The 19,642-nt window shown below is 31.2% G+C and overlaps 1 protein-coding gene across 1 annotated transcript; it reads right to left on the bottom strand.

Moving 5' to 3' along the window:
* Nucleotides 1-9,581: 9,581 nt before the first annotated feature.
* On the bottom strand, nucleotides 9,582-13,679 carry LOC18054436 (translation machinery-associated protein 22). The gene is made up of 7 exons (XM_006451420.2): nucleotides 13,288-13,679; nucleotides 13,127-13,201; nucleotides 11,846-11,898; nucleotides 11,651-11,732; nucleotides 11,483-11,550; nucleotides 11,306-11,389; nucleotides 9,582-9,964 (listed from the first exon to the last, which is right to left on the bottom strand). The coding sequence occupies exons 1-7, from the start codon at nucleotides 13,433-13,435 to the stop codon at nucleotides 9,908-9,910; spliced, it is 567 nt and encodes a 188-aa protein (XP_006451483.1). The 5' UTR covers nucleotides 13,436-13,679; the 3' UTR covers nucleotides 9,582-9,907.
* Nucleotides 13,680-19,642: the final 5,963 nt, after the last annotated feature.

The following is a 19,642-nucleotide window of genomic DNA, read 5'->3' as shown; positions in this document are numbered from 1 at the left end:
AATATTTTTTGTGTACATCATCAAGAGAGGTCCTTCGTTGTTGGTTACTTGTTGTTTTCACGTTCAAAACGTTTGTAATTTTCCCAATAGAGTGGTTGCACTTTGGATTGGATTGAAAGGGATCAATATCCTAGCTAATTAATAAACTTGTGCATATATATAATTTATTATTGGAATTACTAAAAGATAATTTTACTAGAACAAGTTTCTTAGAGGTCAAGTACCAAAACGAAGACAATCACTATCTCGTGTTCTGTTTTCTTATCACTAAGCACAAATTTATGTAAGTGTACATATGCTGTCATCAATCATATTAATTAAACGTTATTAATTTACAAGCTGCTGTTCTCTTCAAGTAGCAGAGAAACAGTTATTCAAAACTGAAAAAACATCGTCATTACCTTAAAAGTTTAAATTAATTAAAGCATATATAGTCTTGTCCTCTTCAATGTACATATCATAACATATCTATTTATGTACATAGCAAATAAGTCGCGACAATAACTCATATACAGAATTTATGTAAGAGCCTACTAATTGCTAAGCTGAAGTTTTTTGGTCAAATAATTTCTCTAACATGATAAAAGAATTGAAGTCTTCAATTAAATCTTAAGTTCGACGACCTTTTGTCTCAAGATTTAGTTCATGTAAAGTTATTTGGTAAGACGATTTTTAATATTATTGTTAGTCATAACCTATCAACTTAAATCTCTACATCAAAATATTTCTTTAGCTGATATTAAGATGGGACCGAGATAAAGCTTAAAACAAAAAATGATTGACGTAGAAAAGATTGGAGCACAAGATAAAATATGTTAGATAACAAAGTGTCCTGGGGGAGGTGGGCTAGGGTTTGTGTCGTGAATCGTGAGGGAGAAGGTAACAAACAAAGTGACCCCACTTGCAGGAGCAACTTGTCCAGTTTCACACGGACTCCTTTGCTTGGTCACTGTCTGCACCAAAGGATGATTTACTGAGATTATGAGAGGACAAGATGGAGGAATCTTCCTATTATTTATTGGCTATCGAGCCATTACCTTCTGCACCGCGCGTGTAAAGTAAAGAGTACATATATTTACGCTTCTTTTCTTTATTCGAATCCATTATATATGTGTGTGTGTGAATATATAATAGCTAGGTTAGAGGTCATTATCACATTATGTACATTGTATTGTAAACATAAATTGCAACATAAAGTAAAGACATCTCATCATGGCAAACAATCGAAATTGGATTAAAAGTTGATTTTATAATAATAATATTATTATTATCATGATACCTTCGTTGTCATTTTAATATATATATATATATATATAGACACACACACATATAGATGAGAATCAATAGTTCTACTATATATATATATATATATAGACACACACACACATATAGCTGAGAATCAATAGTTCTACTCTATAGCCGTCCAAGTCCCTATCCCTAGCCCATGTCACACAAGGTATGGATTGTCCCTTTTTGACTCTCTAAGCCCTGACCCATGAATAATGATCGATATCCCTTAATTAGTCTCATCATCTGGAAGCACGCTTAATTAGAAGTTCAACTTTCAATCTTGTTGCCCGATGTCTCGGGTCATTAGAATCAATTATTCACCATGTTCATCACAATCACATAATAAATGCTCTTTTACTCGTTATTGAGTGTTTAAATTGAATTCCAACCGCCTATACTCTTCAACCAATTTTCAACCAATCAATTAACAATAAGTTACACACATAAAATATTTCAAAATAAAAGTTCACATGTAGTTATAAAAAAAAATAAAAACAAAAAAAGACCTAAATATTAAATCTGACACAAACTAATTTTAATGTCAAATGCCTAAGTTCATAATTCATCGTGATAGTATTAATTTGAGTTTTCTCTCTTATTTTTGTGAAAATAAATATATTTTTCTGAATATTAGTATAAATAGAATAATAGGTATATTTTTTTATATCCCTTATCAGTTAACAAAGAATTTTGATCAATACTTATAAATTTCTAGTTATGACTATAAAATACAAAAATTCAACTCCTAATGATCCAATACATTTTCTTTTTGTGTGTGTGTGTGTGTCAGTGTGTGTGTATTCAGTGGCGGATCTAAAAAAATAATTTACCGGGGGCTAAATTAGATAATAGTAAAATATAAAAAATTAAAATTTTGAATATATAAAATATTTATAATTAGTCTCTACCCATTTTTATATTTTAAAAATGTTATGCAATACACTCATTATCAATATTATTAAATTTATTATTTTTTATATAGACAACCAAACTATCACTTATCCCATCTGATTCCAAAAATGATCTTTCATGAGTTTTATTACTGAAAATATTCGTTCTACTATTATTATATAAACTAGCAGAATTAACCATATTTTTTAGAATATAAAATATTTTGAGTAGTGGGCTATAATTATTTTTAATTAAAATATATGTTTTTATATTTTTTTAAAGTCAAAGTTTAAATTTTATGGATTTTACATTTTATAGTGATTATTTTAATAAATTTAATAAAACTAATTAAAAACTTAAAATAATTTTTTTCTTTTATTTAAAAATTTTTTTTTGGTCAGTGGGGCCTTGAGCCCCTAGTAGTCATGTGCTGCATCCGCCTATGTGTCTATTAGTGCGTATTCTATTCTAATCATTGTCATCAATATTACATACTACATGGGTCAGGTTTTTACTTCGTAGGTGATTATCAGAAATGACGGTTCATTTTCAATCAATCAACTTTTCATACTCACACAAGATTGTTGGGTCCCGAGTAAGTTCACGATAGGGCAGATTTGATTCCTCCCCATAAATCCAAGTTACAAGTTAAGAGAGTATCCACTTTCTTTAGATTCGACTGGATACTCTGAACATCATCTCCACGTTGTCTCATGTTTTCTTCTTCATAATGCGTGAATCCACATGTTGATTTGTTGTATTGTCAGGTCAGTTCCTCCATTTTCACCTTGCTGTGCCCTAGGAAAAAGAGAGAGAGAATAAAAAAAGTGTTTTTGAAAAATAAATAATTAAAAAAACATAGGATATTAGATAACAAAATCAGGGTGCATATCTCCCAAATATTATAATGTTTGTCAGATACTTTAGTTTTTATATTTTGAGTTAAATGACGGTTTAGTTTGTATATTTAAAAAATTATTTTAAGATATTTTTGTTGTTGAAAATTTTACTCTCTTGCCTTTATTATTTTGGTTTACAACAATATTATAATGTTTGGCAGATTCTTTAGTTTATATATTTTGAGTTAAATGACCGTTTAATTTGTATATTTAAAAAATTATTTCAAGATATTTTTGTTGTTGAAAATTTTACTCTCTTGCCTTTATTATTTTCTTTTACAACAATATTCTTAGGGATATTAATAAAAGAAAAAAAATGATAGTTTATAATTTTGACCTTAAAAGTAACATAAAAATTTACACAAATTTTTATATTATTATTTTACTTTTAAGATTAATTTGGTAAATTAATATTTTATAAAATTATTATTAGTAAAATTATTATAAGAATAAATTTTTTTTAAATTGGTTGATATATAATTTATTTATGAATAATTATTAGTAAGATCGTTATATAGAAACAAAAATATTAGTTTTTTTACACTGATACTTATTAGTTAATTTGTGAATAAATAATTATTGGTTATAATTTATTTTTACAAATAAATTAATTAATGTCAAGAATATTGTTGGAAGAATATTATAGTAAAAGGAAAGAAAAACTGAGAGTAAGTTATTTAACTGTAGGGTATTTTGAAGTACCTTTTAAAATATAAGGACTAAACAGATATTTAAGTCAAATTATAGGAATTAAACGAGCATTTATTCTTAAAAAATATTATATATAGTGCCTCAATAAATTTTATATTCTAGTATAATTCTAAATTACAAAAATTTAAAGAAAATAACAAAATACAGTAACTATTACCTTTTTTGTTATTAGTAACATTTTTATTTCTGTGTATACAAATTTTTCCTTGGTTGCAGTATTGGGAAGTAACAAAATAATTAGGAATAGGCATTAAAAGATAAATACTTAATTGTACAATTGCAAAATTTGGTGTACTCCTAAATAATGTTTATTTCTTCAACCGTTGAAATTTTAACACACATGTATTTACTTTCACATGATTAATTTAGAATACACTGACAAGAATTTAATGGGAAAACACCAAAAATATTATGGTATCGAGACTTTCTCTTGTTTAATTAGAGGACAAAACTATCTTGTAACCGTGGTACCGTACCACAATAATACTCTATTACACGATAGTCCTTCTTGTTTTCTGAAAATAATAAAAATTGCAGGTTTTGAAATTTTAACATATAAGCTCTAATTTAAAAATTATTTATTATTTTCTCTCTCTTTTTTTCCATGGTTTAATATTAATACTAGTTATCTTTTTTTCTTCTCCATGCTTCTTTTTTTTTTTTAATTTGGTTTCTTCTTCTCTTTCTTTTTGTTTAATAGAATTTCATAGATAATTTTTATATATTTGAATTTTTAAAGACAATAAGAGGATTTATTAAAAAAAAGAAAAGAAAATAAGAGGAGTTTTAAGCAAATCAATCAATTGGATTTGATCTAATATTGGCTGGATTTGGTCTCTCGTTTTTAAGTTGATTTTATTATAGTTACTGGCATGCTTAAAGATTATAAGCTTATTTGGCTAGTTTTTTTATACAATCAATTAGTGTAATGATCAAATTTTTCCAACTAAATCTGAGTTATCCTAGGATTTTAAAATTCTTGTCACACTTGTCCTTTAGTGTTAGTATATAATTAGGATATAATTATCTTTATTTTTTAATTCATTAACTACCAATTACTTGTGATTTTTTTTTTTGGGAAAACATTAGATCATGAGAGAATCTCGAGTTAACTACCTTAAATCACAAAGTTTCAATCATTAACATTAGAAAGAAAATCTTGTTAAAAATTTATTAGGATTAACTACTTTTATTTGAATTTGATTGAATACGTGCAAACACTAAAATAACTTACCCATCTCAACTTGTATTATTATTATTAAAAGCTTAAACCATAAATTTCTTGCCTAATATGAAAGAAGTTTAACTAAATACTGAGTAACTCTTTTAAGTTTTGACTAATCAGATGAATTTTACTTTATTTGTTTATATCCCTTTCGCCCAAAAAAAAAACTTTTTTAGTTTTCATTTTGGTTCATAAAAATCAAATCGACAAAGTTATTATAAATCTTTACATGAATTTTATCATTATTAAACTCATTATAAATCTCTACAAATTTTACTAAATATACATAAAACAATAAGGAAAATACTACTCCACCAATACTCAGCTCCATTATGTTCCCATTAAAAAACTAGAAAAATAAAAACAAAGGAAATAGTAACTCCTCTTCATTTTTCTATTCAATTTTAATGTTATGTACTTTCTCTCAATATTATAGATAATTAATTATAGAAGTAGATATGGAAATAATAGCAATAATTGGAGAATTATAAAATATTGATGTATTTGTGGAATAAATCAAGGGATTTGTCTTCTTAAAGTTCATAGACTTTATTGTATTTAAGAGGTTGTGGCTCTCATGGATGCGCAATTGAATCATGTATTATAATTACCCAATATCAATAATAAAAACCCTCTCAAAATTCCCTACATCTTCCTTATTTATATTATTTAATAACTTAGTCAATAAAAAAAAATATTTACTAAAAGAGATAAAATAAACAACTAAGATAGAAATAAAAAAAATGAAAATATAAAGATTACTCATGGGTTGCATGAGAAGGAGAGAGGAGGATAAATACATCCTGTCGTTGCCTTTACTTTGGCAATTCTTTCGTTGGATCTAACGGTCAAGTCACAAAATGACAAAAAAATGGTACCGTATTACTGTAACAACATAGCTAAATCTTTAATTAGATTATAATGTATCAGTCTAATATATAATACTGTTGATGTGTTTGCATATGTGAAAATAATTTTTTTCTCAAATAAACGACTATATTCCATGATAAAATACCATAGATGTGTTTACAAATGTTTCAATATTTTTTAAAAAAAATTTGACGTAATTTTTTCCACCAAATTTTATCTTATGATTTATCTAAAGAACTTAAATAATGATTGTGCTTTTTTTTTTCTTATCATTTAATGATTTAATCTTAAGGTAATATTACATCTTCCTCACTCAAGTGAATAGATTTAAAGCATAGATTTTTAAAACAAAATTTCAGCCAAAAAAAAAATATTGCCAACTCAATGTAAATGACGCCGACCATTAATGTAAATTTTAGGAGTGAATTAGGATCGCAAGGAGGATCAAACATGAAACATGTGGACATAAAATTTGACATGTGTTGACTCATGAATCCATGTGATCTTTGAAAAACTTATGGCAGAGTTGAAACTTTTCCAAAATGAGTGCAATCCAGCTACCACCAAACTTGATCAAAAAGGGTTCAGAATTGAGAGAATACATCATTAACCGACGTTCTAAGTTTGTCCAGTCTCCAAGAGATTATAGCGCGTCTTTGCTGTACCTACACCTATTTAATGTATAATATGTACGTATTTATTTTTTTTTTAAATTATATAATTTATAGTTATTTTTAATTCATACAAACATATCAAATGTGCATTAAATAAATATAATATAATAAAAATATTTTAGAATTTCTCTATCTCTAGAGTCATTTTACTAGTGTGAAATTATTACCGTTTATCAAATCATGCTCTTGAATCGATGAATTCAATTTTCTTTATTTTTTTATCTTTTTAATTTCATTCTTTGATTAGAGCTTGCATGAATTGATGGAAAACGATTCAGAGTTCACTCGTTTTAGATAATTTTCCTTTTTTCACTTCGGCATAAAAACAAGACGTGTATCTATTTCATAAATTGAGGAAAAATACTCATTCAACAGCAAATAAGGTAATTTCTAATTATTTGAATGTAAATTCGAGTAAGAATTCAATGCTCAATTTAACTTGTGTTGAGCATCGAATATTCGAATTAATGTTTCGGAGTCAATCGAGACTCATATGAGACCCATAGAAGTAGGGATGAAGTCAAAAATTAATTTATGAGATATATTCAATAACGAATGTAATTTAAAGCGTCAAAATTTAAACTCATGGGAACATAGCACCGACGTTCACACAAGCATGGACAAAAAAATGAATGCGTTTTAAAGAAATTTTTTTCATCGACTAAAGCAGCACCGAATATCCAAACTACCACATATACCGTAAGAACTATTTAGGAAAAGTGGATTTTTTTTTTTTTAAATTGTACATATTTACAAAATAAAAGAAACATGAAATGAATGAAATGTCCCTATCTTGGGTAATTGTATCATATGATGGATAGTAAAATATGAAGCGTATCCTTTGAACTGCCTCATCATTAATGAAATGTCCCTATCATGGGTAAAATGTATCATATGATGGATAGTAAGACATGAAGCGTATCCCTTATACTGCTTCATCATTACTGTGGATCATTTGTCATGGCATTCAAAATGGAAAATGTACTTTGATGCTTTCCACTGAAATCTTTTGAAACCATGATACACAAGATACGCCTCTGACAGTACTGTCATTTCAGGATTCAGAATCCTAGAAAATTAGAAACAAAACAAATCTACTCTGCTTCTTGTGCTCATGTTCGGATACAAGCCGACAAACTGCTTATTTCCCTAATTTTGATTTTTCCCATGCCATGCAATACACACCAATTAGTTCATAAAAAACGAAGATGTGAACACAATGGTGACCAAAAGGGTGACAAAACTTCATACCTAATAAATATGACCACCTACACAAGCAAGCTACGTGAGCAAGAGGCCGAAGCTCGTGCTGAAGTGTGTTGACACATGCAAAACATGAGTTACTTTCATTGACATGCTTTTCGGGCAAATTAGTGGGTGTGAATGGTTGACACCCCACAAAAAGATGCTTGAACAATCAGGACCACACATCATCTCGTCTGGTAGAATTCCAACGCATGCAAGGAAAACTGAAATCAAATGCCATAATGTAGACAAAACAGAAACACATAGATGATGGACCAACTCTACTTATGAAAGACAATTTAGTGTTCAAGTTCTTAATTCTCAAGCACTTTAAGAAGACGAACATGACAAACATTTGTCCTAAACAGAAGAACTAAGAATTTATTCACACACTACATAAACTAAGAGGAATTTATTCACAGGTCCATACAATACCAAAACATAGCTTCACACCAATATTTGAGTTTCTGAGCTATTCTGCCACCCTATTAACATTTCACCTTGTCTTCATCCTAGACGTGCCATTCACCTCTCCATAGTTCCAAAACCACTCTCTATTTAAAGCTCAAATCACAATCAAACCTAACAACTGATGCCAACACCGGCCGCCACCAAAAGAAACCATACCCATACTATGATCACAACACAATAGGCTTACCACATTACAAAGTAAAAACCCTCACGAGCACCACCCCCACTAGCGCTTCAAACCTGCATGTAGCTCACCGACGCAAATGATCACTTCTTCATTTAGCATTACCTCTACTAGTTATTTTGTCAGCCATGCCATTATCAAGGGACCAATAGTACTATTATCCTGGAGACTAGATAACACAAAGTACAATTGATTCTCAACCACAATACTTATATCCACCTTGACCTCCCCTCCAGATTCTAGTAAAAAGAACAGTCATCCCATTTTTTTCTAAATTACATGGACTGCCCCCATTAATGGATGCATATACAGATACACATACACACAAAATAAAAGGGAAAATGCTTGGTGAAGAGAAACACGAGAGAAATAAAGAAGAAAAGGGTAGAGAGAGAGAGGATAAAATTCTCTCGTATTTCTTTATACCTAACACTTCTCAAATAAAAGTGAGGGGGAACCCATTTTAATAATGTGAGTAAGCTAAAAGACAAGAAAAACACAAACTCCAATGCCATGAAGTTTGGTAAAAGAGGCGACGATAAGTTAACTCTGTAAGATAAAGCAATATCCCCATTAAACCAATATTATGCTCCATGTTAACAAAGGTAAGGGACTAACTGGTTTAAACCTTTGGTAAAAATATTTGGTGCTTGAAATTGACTTTGTTTAATAGAATCATAGAAAAGTGGCCCAATCCTGGGAAGTTGCAGGGTGTATGTCTACATGTAATTTTGACTATTATACCTATTTCGGTACTAAAAAGTACTGCTATAAGAGCCAAGCACATTGGTTTGTTGGTAAATGCCGTTGCAAAAGAAAATATCGATGTTATTAATTGGTGTCATGAAATAGTTCAAATTGTGGAAGTGATTTTTAGTTTTAAAGGGTTGAAGTACATAAACTCTTCCTAAGGTTAATAAAATTAGGACGTTCCTTTGTTTGGGTATACACTTGACCTCCTTTATTAACAATATAATACTATTCAAGTAAATAAATACATTTTCATTGACACAATATTTAGGCCATACAAATGTTTGACTTGCCCATAAGACCCAGCCACCAACAAAAGCATAACATTTCAGGTCGCAGCAGCTAAGTCACCACGATAAAAATTTAAACTATACTGAGAGAATCTTTTTATTACTTCTAAAAAATCAACTGAACAGAAACTGAAATTACATGTAATGCTTCAATGAGAAAAGAAAAGAAAACACCACCAATATAGTCACTATATAATCATACCATTAACTTTAATACATATTTCAAACAAAAATTAACTATTTTGGTAACAAAGCAACACAGGACCAAATAAGAGGCGAAAAGTCTCACAAGCCATGAAACCTGTCAAGCAGCCTTTACTTTGTGACTACGTATAAAAATCTCGTGAGAGACTTGTGAAGAGGAAGGAAGATACCATATTCCATTTTTCCATGAGCTACTATTTCAATCAAACAGCAGGCACTTTCTTTCCATCTTCGATGAAGAAGATTGCAGTTTCAGGAACCTAAAAAGGGAGAGAGGGTTAAAAAAATTGTTGACTCGACCAGACTCCATGTCCAAATACTTTAACATATAAAATGCATATGTTAAAAACTGAAAAGTAGATCAATCGTGTTATAACAATTACTCTTTCAAGAACAAATGATATAAAGATATACATAAGATGTGCAATTCTGGACAGCTACTATGAAGTATGAACAGCATAATTCCATGATCAAAGTTCCAAAACTGTATTTACAACTATACATTGTCACTGACAAAAAAAGAAAAAAGTACCTAGATGTACTGTTTCAGTGAAAGTCTTTGCCTCCTATTTCAATAATTTATCCTAAGTCCAAAGTGATGAAAATCGATATTTAAAACTTCCAATTTTGGTTGAAATATGCTTAAAACAGGTTTGAGCCGTGGTAGTTTTAAAATTGTTTCCAGCTTCTTTTACCAGCTCAATCTTGCGCAGATAGGTTTCCACCCTCCACCCCACTCCCCACAAGAACCAGAAAGTATTCATAAATATATAGCGTTTCAAAAAAAAAAAAAAAAATAGAGACAATCTATCTGCTGCTTGTCAAAGCGAGCAAACAACTAAACAAAAGTTTAGCTAGTCTTGAACCATAGACAGGAAGCTTTAAGAACAAAGCATCCTTATCTATTATAGACACCACTGCTTCCCAATTTTCAAGAATGAAGAAGAAAGGGACATCGCTAAATATGGAAGTGACAAGTCCATATAAATGCCAAAAACTTCACCCAGTCCCAAACGTCTTGATCCTCTTCCCCTAAAAAATCTTTTAAAATTCTCCAATTTCTCTGTAACCACAATACAAACTGCTAGCCCATGCAACGTCATCACATCAAGATTTTGATAGAGATGAAAAGGCCATAGTCACTCATGTACTTAACTTCCGACAGGAAAAAGAACAATAATTTTTCTCTGTTTCTTGCAGCAGTAAAATAGTACAAAAAGAATTTAGTCAGAGAAAATCATGAACCAAGTTAATGAAGAATGAATATAAATCAGGAACAGAAAAACTGAAGAGTCAAGGTACTTGTGCTGCAATTCTTATAATAGTTATCAAAATTATAGTGACTGCTATCTGTGTTAATCTAAGAACTAGAATAACTTGGATAAACTTTATACATAAACATATTAGTATGCTTGGTTTCACGTTTGTTGGAACTACGATATGCAAAGGCTCTTGATATGCAGAGGTATGGACTACCCCATAGTATGGCAAGTGATTGAAGAAATTGATTGCTAATTTTTAATTTAAAAAAATCAAAATCAATGACACTATTAACTCAGCATATAACAGTGAAGAGGAGAGATAGGAAAAGAGTATGTTACATCAGGCCAGGTATCTGTTATAAACTCCACGATGTCGTATGATATGTCTCCTTGGACATCAATTTGCTCCTTCTCAGTTGGTCCCTGAAACCATTCATTCATAAAACAAAACACATGATTAGCGTTTTTAGAAGGGTAAAAATAAATGTATATTAACTGTAGAAAAACAAAACACACCTTAACAACAGAGGCTCCTGTAGCAAACTTTTTCCCAAGTTTCTTTGAAGCATCACTAAGTTTAACACCTGAGATGTAATCCTAGAAACTGAGTCACTTAACACTTTGGGACTAATGCTTCAAAATCAAAATATAAAAAAATAAGAGTCAAAGTAGCACATAGCTCACCAAAAAGTTCCAGGCCTTTAACTGTAGTGATACATTTCCGTTTGTTACGAACAACCTTTTCGATAACAACTTCTTTCTTATCCTAAGAAAAGAATTTAATGAAAATTCAATTCTGATAGACTCATTCAAAAATTTAAATGCTGCATGCACAAAATGAGTGTATGCAACAAACAAAAAGGATCTTGTAACTTTTACCTTTTTCTTTATCTTTCCACCAGGAAGGTGTTTAACTTCTTCTGCCTTAGGAGCTGAAGTAGCACCAGCAGCCCAGACAAAAAGATACAATAAAATGTATCATCATTCCATTGATTTTCAAGTAGAACAGAAGCAAAAAGTGATGCTATTTAAATATCACCATGGAGAAAATACATCATCCAAAACCTAATAACCAGCGACCAACATAACAGCACAAACAATAGGACAAAGCAATATAAAGTAAAATACAAATTTGACATATCTGGAGTGTAGAAAAACCATGTTAACTCTTTCAACCCCATGTAAAGGACTGTTTGACTGTAACAACATGGCAAAGCAGTTGCATATTTTCCTTTTCATGTATAACAGGTGAATATTTCAAGCAAATTTTCAAATAGGAAAACAACAATCTGAACACTCTTTATTGTATAACATACAAAAAAAATTCTATTTGAGATAGTGGACATCAAACTTTTATTGTAAGTAATGGTACAGCAACTAACATATTGTATGTTACCATCCCTACATGGCACGTTTCTGCATAGTAAATATGACTTCCAGCTTATTGGGTGAGTATGACTGCATCCTATCAAACGAAGTAACCCATGATACCATTAATAGAATTCCCAACTTCACTCATTCTTAAGGATAGCAAGCTTCGGTTTACATGTTAGTTCTCTATTGTATATTTAGAACAATTATACATGAGAGACTACAGGTTCAATCTCAATGCTAATCATAACCATCCTTTATCCCCTTTTTGTGCCAGGGCTTGCTCGAGCTACGCTTTAAGTTTTGAATTTGAATACGGGAGGGCATCCTCTGGATATCATGCATGCTTTGTGTTTGCTTCAATTGATTTTCTTAATAAATTATTCTACTCCAAAATTTTCAATCCAATCGAAGCAAAAATAAGAAGCTGCTATCATTTTTTTTGTTTTCTGTCGAGATGGACAAGATCAAAGAATCTGCACTTCTAAGAATGGCTGCTACTCTTTTACCCACTTTGGTTCTCCTCTTTCTAACACTCGAAATGAAGAACAACCCCTCACCAATCTCTAGAAACTATCCAAGATTTTGAAGCAAAAATACTATTCTTAATATCACAGTATTGTGAGAGAAATATTTGAAAACTAACCATTGTCTGCAAGAAAATATCTACCAATATTCAATTTCAGCTTTATATATTTTTAACGGTAAATGTAACAAAAATTTTAAAAAAAGCACCAATAAAAATTTCTAAGAATCAGAGAAACAATACAGATTATAACAAATGCTAACCTGAAGAAGCAGGAGAGGAAATGCCAGTTGATTGTAACTGCTCGCCGACTTTATCGGCTTCCCTCGAATTTAACTCTGTAAATAATTAAATCATTATATTAGTAAGAAATAAAAAACTAACATAAAGGATTCTGCGTAATGATGTGATTAAAAGGGGAAACCTTCGGCAAGATCGGGGTAAAGGTCCGGTGTGTTTTGAATTAGCCAGGGCTTGCATTTCTCGAGATCGGGTCCGAATTCACAGTACTCCGCCGGTAAACTGCACACCGCACAGTACAGTACGCGAACCGGCTGCGGTTTTTCCGCCATTACTTCAAAGACAGAGCTCCACTACTCTCTTTGCCAACTGCCGAGTGACGGGAATTTTGTAAGAAGAGCAAAACGACACGCTTCGACAAAAGAGCCTGAACGGTCCGGTATTTAGAGGGCCGGTCCGGGCATCAAATCTGCAATTGGGCACCTTTTCTAGATTCACCCACAAACAATTGGGATTGCACCTATCTTATCAGTAAAAATAAACTCTAAATCCAAACTCTAACAATTATCTTTTTATTTTTTCTTTTATTTTAACTATTTAAAAAATTTACCCAAGCCGGATTTGAAGATTAGCCATTATAAGTGTCAAAAAATACAACCGCTTATAGTGGGCCACTCACATGACAACTTATATTAAACCCGAAAATATTATGAATTAAATCCAAAAAAATTACTTATTTATAATGTATGATTACTAATAAAATCACGTGTCAACAGTTCATATATGGACAAAAATAGTTAACAAATCCAATAGCGTAAAATGAAGTAAAATGATGAAAGGTGGAGATTTTGACGTGGAATTAAATCTCCCACCAATCTCGATCTCACATTCGTAAAAATTGATAAAACAAATACTGACAAAAAATCAAAGCCTTCACAGGTACGTGCTTGAGTCTCATTTGTGAAGATTTTCAAGAATTAAATAAGAAAAAACTCGACTAAATAGCAGGAACAAGTATAATCTCTAGTTCAATCTTCTTTACTTAAATCTATCTGGGCTTTTAAAGGTAATTTTAACTTTCAATTGGTGCTGTCTATGGAAAATTGGACAAAAGGCCATAACATCGAACCATGGACGAATGACTTCACTTGTTGAGTTGGTCGAATTGTAAAATTGATTGGGAAAAAAATCTCTGAGATCTAATAAAGTTTCGCTGATAGAATGTATAAAACAATGAAACCATAGGTGAAATACTTGACATTAACATTATTCTTTACTTGAAATATTAATCAGAATATTTGAATGGTAAACATTGATAAAAACTGGCTATAACTTGCATATCACGTGAAAAATTAGCAAAATCAACTGATCTGATAAATGGATCTTGACTTTCGTGTCTGTCAAATGGCGAACGAATTTAAATGAACAACAAAACTATTTTAAATGGTTTTGAAAACCAACTTATAGGCATCATGGTTCGAAATTCTTATGCTAGAAAATCGGATCCGAACAGATAGAATATTAATTGACAAATCAATGACAAACAAATAATCATCAATGTAACTCGACATCCGGATCAAAGATATCCAATATTACATTATTCAACAACATGAATAAAATACATATTATTTGGAATTTGTTTAATGAATGTTACCCAGATGAATTAAGAGCATCGATCTTAAAACAAACAGGAAAAATGGTTGGGCCACAAAAAATAAGAGCCCCATAGACCCATAGACCAATATGAAGGAAAATGCATATATTTAATGCTTGATTAAGATGATATGGATGGCCGTTCCGATTCAGCTATGCCAAACCAGTCAAAATTGCTTCAACAAATATTGAAGCCAGTTGAGAAGACCGAGAAACAAAATCAGATGCTGAGAATGAAGCTGCAAGCATTTAAAGCTCAAAATATGAAACATCATATCACTCTAGAGACAGCGCCTAGCCTAAAAGTGTCACCGCCCTTGGAAATAGATGCAGGACTAGATGATAAAGAAAGAAATTTTCAAGAAAGATTACAACAGGGATTGAGAAGGTGTTAGGGGAATTCGAAAAGACTCTCCAAAAAACTTCCATAACTAAAGATGCAATACTGATTGCTCAAAAGATCCATTAGACCATTTTCCAAAGGATTCTTTTAGTACCAAAACTGGCAAAATTGTTGGTTTCGATATTGAAATAGTTTGATGGCAGAACAAACCCTGCAGATTATTATAAACAGAAAATGACTTTCGAAATGGATGATGAAGCATTGATGTGCAAGGCTTTTCCTACGAGCCTCAACGGAATAGCGCTATCCCAGTTTTATAGCTTACAACCGAACTCAATCCATAGCTCTAAAGAGCTTTGTGCACAATTCATAGCACAATATATATAATTAAAATCGAAGATAGTAGAAATCCACCTCATCTTTGCTTTCCTTAAAATAGCACATAATCAGAGAATCTTGGATTTTCTAGCTTGATTTCATTAAGAACTAACCATGATTCGAAAGTATGATACCAAGTAGCTGCCTAAGCATACCAGATAGCGGTGGGGATAGACACGAAGTATGGAAAGCACTTGATCAAGTAAAACTATTTGTCAATGGATCTACCTCAAGTCTGAGCAATACGTCTGCCTGGAAGAGGATGAGGCATTACAACAGCATTATACTGCTTTAATCATAGAAAATCTAGTTTCTGTGAAGTATCTTCAAGAGATATTACAACCAATTGATGCATGCATAATGTGTGTAATTAAATTTAATATAACCACCACTTGCATGACGGTTTTTCAAAATAAATGCACACATGTCATAACATCATTTGCTTGTTATATGACTATATGATACCTCTTATGTACTTTAGAATTTTTCCTGAGGAGGAACATCTACAATAAAGAGAGGTCCATTACCACCCAGATGACCTCCAGGAATATCCACACAACTGTTGTTAGGGGACTTAGCATAAGATTTCTAGATATCCAACCCAAAAGACTAGCCTATTGGGTGGAGTGACCTACCACTTATAAACCCAAAGCATCTCCCATTTACTAGCCAATGTGGGACACAACTCAACAATCCCCCCCTAGGACGAAACCACAGCCGGACTCCGGTCCTTTCGTCCGACACACCTAAGTTGTTCCACTACCACATTCCGGCTACTAGGGTCAAGCTTTGATACCATTTGTTGGGGGACTTAGCATAAGATTTCGAGGTATCCAACCCAAAAGAGACTTGGTTAAATCAATAAAGCCGGTTAATTTGTTCCTGCGTGGATGTAGGTCGATGTTGAATTGACTGAACCACGTTACTTGCTGTTTGAGTTCATTCTTGGTTTCTTTGAGTTTTCTTTGATAGTTTACTATTAATTTGTGGTGCTGTTGAATTGTTTCTAATCATTGTAACTTTCGGATCTTCTTTAATTCATTTTGTAATTCTGGTCTGGTGCTCTTGGGAGAGGTTGCTCAAGTTGATTGTATAACTTGCCAATCTCTACAACTGTCTTAAGAAAATCAAAGAAAGAAGAAGAAACAAAGCGAGCCCCTAATAGAACAAGTTCCCTAAGGTAGAGGACATTGCCAAACAACAATTAAATAATGTGTGGCCAAAGGGAATGCCTCAAGATTGAACTACAAGGCCTCAACTACAAAAAAAAAAAATCAACAAGCATTTGTATGGTCGCAAAGGGATATGCCAAGAATAAAACTGGAAATGTCATGTTGTTGATTTAATGTTGATAAGAAATGTAACACCCCAAATCTAACATGCGCGGAGCACGTGAAAAAGGAGATTACTTACAAATCATAATCCTTAGTCATAAATTCCAAACTGAAATACCTCAAATTCTTATTCAAATAAATCTATAAATTTATACGTCTAACACTAAATAATCTCTCCCGAAACATAAAAAAAATAACAGAAGTCTAAAAACTCTAAATTACAAGTTCATAATAGAAATATACTAAAAAGAAACATGAGTCTATTCATCCTCTTATTCAAATAGCAAAAGGAAATAAAATCTCTATCACCAAGCTAAGCACACCTCTCGAAAAGAAACTTAATTTGCAAAAAAGTAATGACGAGGGGTGAGCCGTCAACTCAGTAAGTAAAACAATTTCTAACACATTAGGCCCATCGATACTAAAAATATTGCAAGCCTTCTTTTATTTAAAACATATATTATAATTCATAAATTTCATAAAACAACATATTTCAATAAGATGGCATAAATTCATGGTAATTCAGAATATCAAAAGAATAATCAATTATGAAAGCAAATCATATAACACATAAACAGAAAGAAGATAGTTAGCTCATGTCACATAGTGTCACCTATAGTCCCGGTGACCCGGCCAGAAACAGAATCAGAATCAGAATCAGAATATCGTGTGCACACTCAGAACAGAAACCCAGTACTGGTCCAGAACACACACACACACACATATATATATATATATATATATCGTATAATACGATCAAAATTAAAATCAGATTAACTATGGACAATGAGCCAAAACATTCAAACTAACTTTTCATATGTAATGATTTGTACGTGGCACTTTACACTATATATGCCAGTTTGCGGCGCTCTAGCCCTCAAGAGGTGGCCCCCATATAGTTTCAAGAGGTGGACCCCATACAATCATAAAAAATTGAAATCATACATGGGCACAAAACATTCGTATCAGATTCATAAAGGTCCATAACGAAAAATTTAGGCTTGCAAAATATTTTATAAACAAAATCATAAAATATAATCATATAACAAAATAAATCGCTAATTTAAAAGAATTTATAAAATATTTTGCTAAAAGAATTTAGATTTGAAAACATTTACATAAACTAATCTTGTAATGAAAAGCAATTGATTTTTCAAATAAACTATAAAAACACATGTACATATATTAGTATCAAAATAATTATACTTATCCAGTACATTAGGAATGAAGTTACTTACCTCGATAAAATAATTTGAACTAACACACCTCTAAGCCTCTAAAAGCCTCAATCACCTCCAACACCTTAACAAATATAAGATATAACTATCAATAATTTATCCTAAGAATATGATTTTCTAATTCATACCCGTACTAGCCTGATTCTTAGAATTTTAACTCTTAATCTAAAAATCAAAATGACATAATATTATATGGAACCATTTTGGACATCCATGGGTACCTCATTAAAAATTTTCAAGAAAATCCGGCCAAAAACATTTTCAAAACTATTTATTACTTGACAAATTCAAAACTGTTTCACAGTACCTTAACCGAACAGAACGAGTTCTGAGATTTTTATAAAATCATATACTAATCCGAAAATTATGAAATTAAAAATACAAATACTAGACACATGTATCAACTTCTATATAAAAGTTCAGTATTTTTTGAGTTCATTTGATAGTACAAATAATTTTTGGAATCTGATTGCTTTGCTGGAATCGCAGTTTTCCAGTGCATTAGTGTCAGTTTCAAAAATCCATATAAAATTGAAAAACAAAATCAAATCTTATGAAACAAAATTTAATCCATAAGCCCTACATGTCTAGTTTTCAGAAATATAAAGTTATTAAGAAAAATCATTCAGAAAATAAATGTTTGAATTCGAGATACACATGCTGTCCAGATTGTCCAGTGTGCTTAATGCACCAAGGGTTGATTAATAAAACTCACAATAAATCAGAACCCTAAATAGAACCTAAACACATCTTAAATCATGTAATATGATCTGTAACAATCCAAAATCATGCCAATTCAAACCCTAGATAGAGGGATTGGAAATTTTGTGGAGAATAAGGAGAGTAAACTTACTAATCATTTTGATTCTCTTCTAAACAAATGTTTGAATCCTAGGGTTTGGGTGGAAACGTAATGAGCAGTAGAGAAAAGGAGAAACATTGTCGACTTACGGTTGTGGAAGGGGAAAACTTATAAATTTATAGGGAGTCTTAAGAAACCCTATTGGATTTGGAAAAATAACCCTTTCCTAAAAATTGCCCCATGATTAACCCTATTTGTAATTTTAATATTTCTTTTTTTTTTTAACAAGGGTTATAAAGCCATGCATGATTTCTAATAAAAGCCCATTTTCTATAATTTAATATTATAAAATTTGGCGTTACAAGAAAGTAAAGCCTGGGGATGGCAATAAAGAGGGGAAGGGAGGGGTCAACATCCCTATACCATCCTCAATACTCTATATATATCCTTGTTCCCTCTCTGTCTCCGTCAAAACTGCTTTAGGAGTGAGGACGGGGATCTCTGAGAAATAACAAGGGATCCTCAAATAACTAATATGTTTTTAGTTTCCAAACTTGATTTAATCATATTAAATACAAAATTTAAATAAACGCAAAGTTTAACAATATATCTTACATTGACATTAATCCACTACAAAAGTTACAGTACAAGATACAAATTATCAGAATAATTATTTTTGTCAATCTTCATAATCCTATAACAAAGCAAAAAAGAAATTACTTTATATGAACAATAAAATAAATTAAATCGATATAGATACTTAATTAACATTTTTAATTAAAACATTTATC

This window comes from Citrus clementina, unplaced genomic scaffold (genome assembly GCF_000493195.1).
Source record: "Citrus clementina cultivar Clemenules unplaced genomic scaffold, Citrus_clementina_v1.0 scaffold_1, whole genome shotgun sequence".
Taxonomy (NCBI): domain Eukaryota; kingdom Viridiplantae; phylum Streptophyta; class Magnoliopsida; order Sapindales; family Rutaceae; genus Citrus; species Citrus x clementina.
Note: the sequence above shows the minus strand (reverse complement) of the source record. Positions and strands in the feature narration are given on the sequence as shown.

Excerpts from the sequence above, each read along its gene's own strand:
- LOC18054436 (XM_006451420.2), bottom strand. The coding sequence starts at position 13,435 with ATGGCGGAAAAACCGCAGCCGGTTCGCGTACTGTACTGTGCGGTGTGC. Across the intron at positions 11,551-11,650 it reads TAAAGGCCTGGAACTTTTTG|GTGTTAAACTTAGTGATGCT; the intron begins GTGAGCTATGTG and ends ATTACATCTCAG. Across the intron at positions 9,965-11,305 it reads TAACAGATACCTGGCCTGAT|GTTCCTGAAACTGCAATCTT; the intron begins GTAACATACTCT and ends CTCCCTTTTTAG.